This window comes from Erithacus rubecula (assembly GCF_903797595.1).
Source record: "Erithacus rubecula genome assembly, chromosome: Z".
Classification (NCBI taxonomy): Eukaryota; Metazoa; Chordata; class Aves; order Passeriformes; family Muscicapidae; genus Erithacus; species Erithacus rubecula.
In genome coordinates this window covers 16719342-16726542 of record NC_136661.1, presented here as the reverse complement: position 1 = coordinate 16726542, position 7201 = coordinate 16719342, and the positions used below count along the sequence as shown (strand labels likewise).

At 40.5% G+C, this 7201-nt stretch overlaps 1 protein-coding gene across 1 annotated transcript; it reads left to right on the top strand.

Annotated features, from left to right (window-relative positions):
• Nucleotides 1-5322: 5322 nt before the first annotated feature.
• HSPB3 (heat shock protein family B (small) member 3) lies at nt 5323-6964 on the top strand. The gene has a single exon (XM_079330267.1). The coding sequence runs from the start codon at nt 5398-5400 to the stop codon at nt 5845-5847; it is 450 nt and encodes a 149-aa protein (XP_079186393.1). The 5' UTR covers nt 5323-5397; the 3' UTR covers nt 5848-6964.
• Nucleotides 6965-7201: the final 237 nt, after the last annotated feature.

The window sequence follows — 7201 nt, the reverse complement described above, 5'->3', positions numbered from 1 at the left end:
AGTTTGCTTTCTATAGGAATTCCTCAATAATTTGTGAGGCACAGATGCATACATACAAATATTTTAAAACAAACCATGTGAGTAACAAAGCAAATTTGTGTAAAGAGTTGCATGACATCACTTTAAAGTAACTTTTATAGTAATGTGAAAATTTAAAATCATTTTATACATGTTATATTTCAATCCTTCACTATTCCGTAAAGCTGTTGCTCCAACAGCAGCTGCTGTGGTTCTGTCAACCTTCATCTGCTTCATCCTCATCCTTCATCTGATCTTCTATCATTTCAATATTGCAAGAAAAAAGAATCTTGAAACAGGGATGGCAATGTGTCAAATTGATAGTCCATTCCATGATTATTCTTATTTCTTACAGTATCTCCTAACAAATGAGCAAACACTTGATTCTTAGTGCAGAAGCTGGGATTAGTTTTCCACTTCTTAAGAGGTCTATAAGTTACAAGAAAGCATCAGTGCCCTGGAGAGTTTTTCCAAGAGGTTGAGCAGATCCAGCCTTTTCCAGGTTTTGAAGGACATGACCCACAAACAGAAGTCTCCCTTCAGTAAAGTTGGCTATGTAACAACACAGTCTTTACTACTTGCAAGGATTTTTATAACACAGCGTGAAGCCTTGCTGCAGCAAGAGTTATGTTGTGATTCACTGACCAATATAAACACCATGTGATTGGAATGAGACACTACTAAAAAAATCCTTTAATATTTATTGGAAACAGAGCACTTAGTATCTGCTGATTAGGCACTTGAAGGACTTGTGGTTACATTGCTGATTTCTTTAGTTCTTACACAGATCAGATCTAACAATCCAGCTAAAAAGACAGCTCATAGCTTTAAGGAGCAATGGATACAAAAAGATGGAAGCAAGAGATGGTAATTTTCTTACTCCAAACAAATATATTGAATGACATGTAGAAAATAGCTCTTTACCATGGAGTTTTCATATGTATCATCCCATATTACATTGTCACATACATTTTATTTTACTTGTAGCTCTTTGGTACCACCACAAAGCTTGTATTTCCTTACTGGGCCTAACAGAGCACTGGTAAAACCCAGAAGTCCTACTTGCTCTTTCATTTCATATGTATTTCAACATCTGACAGTATCTCTTTTCAATGAGATGTGAAGTAGATCATGAGTATCATCCCTGGGTGCTTTGGTAAAAGTAGCTGCAGTGCTTCATCTACATTCATTTGGATAATTACATGGCCCTGATGTGAATTTAGCCTGTTAGATTTTTCTGTAAGAGTTCTTGTTCAAGTCAGCCTGCCAGCCTTTTCACATTTTCCCCCTTTCAGCAGTTACTGATTTTCAAAGGTAGTTGAAATACAAATTTCTCTTTGGGGAATTAAGCACACGGAGAACTGTGACAGGCAATCTACTATTTTAAAGTTGTGTCAAGCAGGATGAACCTGTAGTTATTTGAGAAATGCATCAAAAATGTGTTACTCTAGTGATTTTTTTTGCACCTTAAATTTTTGCAGCTTAAAATACAGCTTTACCAGGATGCCTACTTTATATATTTAAGAGTATCACAAAATCTTAGAAAGGTTTGGATTGAAAGAAACATTAAAAATCAGCTAGTTCTAGCAACCCTGCCATGGGCAGGGCTGCCACCACTAAATCATATTGCTCAAAGCCCCATATTTGTCCAATCTGCCTTGAACACTTTCAGAAGTGGAGCATCCACAACTTCTCCAGAAAACCTTTCACAAGCCGTACAATAATGAATTCCTTTCAAATATCTAATCTAAACCTACTCTCTTACAGTTTAAAGCCATTCCCTCTTCTCTTATACATCCATGACAAAAATCCCTCGCCAGCTGTCTTGAAGACCCTCTTTACATACTGGAAGGCCACAGTAAGGTGTCCCTGGAAGCTTCTCTTCTCCAGGATGAAAACCCCAGCTCCCCAACTGTCTCAGCCTGTCTCCACTGGAGAAGCTCTCCAGCCCTGTGATCATCTCGCTGACCCTCTCCTTGTTGGAGCCCCTCCAGCTCTGTGTCCTTTTCATCCTGAAAAGGCTCAGAGCTAACTGCAGCTCTACAGGCAGCAGGGCAGAATCCCCTCCCTCGACCTGCACGCCACGCTGCTTTGCATGCAGCCCAGGACGTGAATCAAATATTTTTTCCGCCACTCTCTTCCAAAATGCTGAGAAAGTAGCGTTTTCCAGCGTGAAAACGTTACAGCCCTTGAGCCGCGTTTCCTCCCGGAGGACCCCGCGCCGAGGCCGCTGCCCGGCCCCGCCGGCAGATGTCGCTGTGCCCGCGCATCCCGGCGCCGCCCGGGAGAGCCCGCGGGACAGACGGACACCGGGAACACCGGCGGGACAGACGGACACCGGGAACGCCGGCGGGACAGACGGACACCGGGAACACCGGCGGGACAGACGGACACCGGGAACACCGGCGGGACAGACGGACACCGGGAACGCCGGCGGGACAGACGGACACCGGGAACACCGGCGGGACAGACGGACACCGGGAACACCGGCGGGACAGACGGACACCGGGAACACCGGCGGGGCTGCCCGGCTGCTGCTGCGGAACAGCAGCTCTGCAGCGCCTTCCCAGGACAGGCGAAGGGCTCCGACCCGCCCGCACGGAGGCGCAGGCACGGTAAAATGGGGAAACCAAACCTGAGGCACCGAGCTGGTGATATCGGACATCTATCCTGCTCCCAGCGGATCAGCTTCCAAGGTTTTAAAAGACCACGGTAATCAATTGTTATTAAAACAATCGTATCGGTATGGCTGGACCGAATCCTGCCGTAGGTATTTGAAGAGTACGGCACCATAGCCATCAAGAGCGCCTCACTGTTGCAGCAATGCACCCATGTTTAAATTTAAAAGCCGACAGTCAAAGGTGTTGTGTGTTCCACCTGACATAGTCTCAATGTAAGTAACAAAGAGATAAGAAGCATTGTGCTAGTTCACGAATCCACAGGTGATAAACAGAGAAGGGACTGAACAGAGGGCAGGGCAGGATAGGAAAACAGAAATAAGATCCATGGCTTCATTATCAAAACCTTTCTGATATACTGTCCTACAGAGTAGGAAGGGATCCTATAACCTTCTGCAGCATTTTGCCTACAAGATGAGTTTAAAGGGTATTCAAAGCATCCTTCGTGCTAATGAAACCAGACAGTTTCAACTATGCTTAACAGAGACATTTGAAAGACTAACACAGCTGTTTCTGGGAATAGATACAGCTGTCCCACAGTGACTTGCAGTGAGATGGTGACTTCTGTTTTCATTTGAAGTGTAAGTATGGACAAGTATATATTTTTCCAGAGATAATGGGAATAAATAAAGCAAAATTCAAAAGTGATATTCCTGTACAGTACATTTATTAATGAAGTGTAAAATTGAAGTAAAATAAGTCATGTTATCATCACAGAATTAATTAGGGATAGCTTTCAGCAATCTGTATAAGCGTAATATCACAACCAGCCTGTATACTGCTTCACTTCAGGGTTAAAGTTTCGTCATCAAGTGAATAATTTGCTAGCAAAGGGGAAGACAGCTGCTGCACAGATAATAGGCAATGCTCCAGGTTGGTTTTATCACTATTTTAGTCAGTCATGCTTTCAGAATTGCATTTTAAAATTATTTCTGGAGGACAGTTTAACAGAAGAACAGATAATAGTTAAATAAAGCAGCCTACTCCTTACTCATGATAGTCCTCTATCACAATACTCAGTTAAACAGTTGGCCATTAATGTAAGTTACCTTGAACTTTTGAAGATTTCCTTACCTTACAATGCAGCCTTTCTAAGTTTAAAAGAAAATGCCAGCCTTAAAAAATTAACTATACATACATCTGGTAATCCTACCCTGCTATTAATGCAATAAAGAAGTCAATATCTGAAAAATATTGAAGTTTAATTGCCTCTTTCTTCATTACTCCATTAGCAATCAAAGATCCCATATTAGCTATAGTAATGGAACATGTAAGGACAATAGAGAGACAAAACTCTAAACAACAATAGACAAACAAGAACAAATAAAAGTATCTTAAATTATAATATCTAGCACTAGGTCAACTCTTACTGTACTAAAAAAATCACATAAAAATCCTCACCATCAGTTGCCATATCACATTCTGCTTTACATTACCAAGCTCAGCTAGAAAAATTTTCTAGCAAACATACTAAAATTTAGAAATTATTTTCCCTTTTTATTGCACTTTTCTCTAAGCTCTTGTTAAAAAAAACTATTGACCTCTATAGCATTATCTGCCCTGCAATCAGAGGGTAGCAAGATGATGACAAGCCAGAGGTTGTAGAAGCTCCTTCTCTGGAGATATTTGAAACCCACCTGGATATGATCCTGTGCAACCTTTTCTAGGTGAATCTGGTTTAGCAGGGGGATTGGTCTAGAGGATCTCCAGAGGTCACTTCCATTCCCAAACATTTTGTGATTCCATAATTACACCTCAGACAGCCTTAGAGGTCACTGGTCCTGCTTTGCAGATACATGAAGTAAATGAGATCACAGGTTCAAGCTGTTAAGCAACAGAATATAAAGATTATTGGGACAATCAGACAGCATTAAGGATTTAGAATTGTCTTTACTCTGCTGCTAGGGGAAAATAACTCTGTGCTCTTCTGGAAGCTCTGAAACACAAGCTTTCATTGTAGCTCTCTCTGCACTCTTGTATCTGATTCCTTGACATGCTGGAGATGTCTCAGCTGTGTTTGTAGGTCACTAAGATTGCAGTCCTTCCCCCTTTTTGGGCAGGGACAGTTCCCTCCTCCTATCAAATAACATGGTGTTGTGGGTGGCCCAAATTTCACTAACGCACAGCTTCTGCAAAAGTGTTCAATGCATTTGCTAACTTTCCAGTTTAGCTAATCTGAAATCTCTTCCATTCCTGCTGCTCAGGTAATTAAACCTCTTCCCTCACTAGCTCCATGTTTCAATTAGAAGAAATACAGAGTTTTTACTTAGTGCCACGTATCCCTCGGAAAAACAAAAGTATTGAACTTCCATTTAAATAAAAAAATCTTTTATATTATTTGTGTAATCATTATTCATAATTATAAACAGTACAATTTTGCAGCAAGAAGAAGAAGAAGTGCATTAAAATTTTGCTTTTACTACTCCTGCATGAAAGCCGTGCATGTGTTGAAGCCACTCAAGACTGCAGCGCTATAAATAGTGCTCTATTGTTAGTGGATAAAAGATGAAACAAGTCTCACAGCACTGGGACACAGGACACTATATTAAACGTTAAGCTCTGCCTGTTCTAAAAGTGAAAGGCAACATCAACTGATAGACTGGTCTGGGAAGTGACAGACACTCGGCTGGGAAGAGCTCAGTCTCTGCAGCTTCCCGACACAGCAGGAGCAGGAGCAGCAGCTGATCTTTCTGCCTCAGCGATGGCAGAAGCTGTCATAAGACACTGGGTGGAAACTCCTGCACGCTACCAGGAGCAGTTTGTTGGCCAAGAGCTGGAAGCACACAAACTGAACCACCTTTTATATGCTTTGCCAGGCCCTGCCACCACTGCACCGAGCAGCCAAAGGTGCGCCACAGAAAGCACGGCTGGGGCTGGGAAGAGCAGCCAGGAGGAGGAAAACACACACTTTCGGGTCCTGCTGGACGTTGTGCAGTTCCGCCCCGAAGATATCATTATCCAGACTTTCGAAGGCTGGCTCCTGATTAAAGCTCAGCACGGACCCAGGATGGATGAACATGGTTTCATATCCAGAAGCTTCACCAGACAATATAAATTACCTGACGGAGTGGAGAACAAAGACTTGTCTGCGCTTTTCTGCCATGATGGCATCTTGGTTGTTGAAATGAAGAGCTCAGTGGAAAAGAATTAGAACCATGCCTATAGTTATGGGTGAGATAAAATAATTCTTCATGTAACAAAATAGTATCAATCATGCAATGCTGTAGGGTGTAGTAAGCATGTAGCTGTATTTATTAAAGAAAAGGAAATTCTTTGTATGTATGTTTCTGTGTGCTCAGTTTAATGTTTGATGTGAAATGTTATACTGCTTGCCTCCAGTGACACACAGGTTGAAAACCCAGGCTCTTTGAACAGTAGCAAACTTTGGCTAGTCTCAGCAGGAGAAAAAAACAAGATCTATTTGATAACATGTTGAATATAGAGCACAGTTTTGAGTTAAGTAGCAGGAATTGTATTTCTAAGGAATAAGCATTTGTCATACATAGTCATAAACATTAAAGAAAGAATGGACAAGTAATGAATCTCATGGAAACTTATGTACCAAAAAATCTGTTTTCTAATTTTTGATTAAATTATTCTCTCTGGAAAAGCACACAAACTGAAATATACCATCAAGAGAAAACTCTCTATTTCCACAAATCAAGCTTCTATACAAAAACCACTCAAGAGGTTACTTTTTAGAAGTGTGTTGCTTGTTTCAAACCATAAGAAAAAAGAATTTATTTGCCTGACTTTATTTGCTGGAAAACACAATAAATACAAATCATACTTTCTGTCAAAGTAATTTGAAAGAAAACTTTTAAAGACATTACAGAAAAATGGTTTTGTTTTAAATAACAAAAGAAGAAAAATTTTTGCTTACAAAATCACCAAATTCTTCTTTGTGAAACCTCAGTAATAAAAAGACCTTGCTCTTGCACAAATGCCTTTTTTCTTACACATTTTAGGTAGACTTGTTATTTAATCGGATAAGTATTTAATTGTCTATGTTGCTTGACAATTTAGGCTGAAATCCCATAACTCTGTCTACAAGAGATGGCAATTTTTTCTGCCAATGATAATCCCCCTCTCCCCATAGGAACACAGGCTCTACATTAATCTAATTTTAAATACAGGGCTTCCTTAGTGCAGACACAGCTTTAGGATCTGTTCCAGTGTCTCACATTTCATAAGAGTGGCGAGATGAAAAAATATCCCATTTCTATATCTAGTATGTGGTCTACTCAATATTAAAAAGAAATAATGCTATGGATTTGTAAATACTCACACATTCATCTGCAAGTCGAACTGCCTCCTTTTATGTGCACTGGAGATGACTATGACTGGTGTGCTATGAATAGTAAAGGAATGTGGAATGGAAAGTGCCAAGTTAAATACAGACTCTTTATCACAGCCATCTGCTGTTTGGACAAATCAAAAACATATTCAAATGAAACTGAATACAAATACAATTTTAAGAATACAAGAAAACTCTGATGAACAAA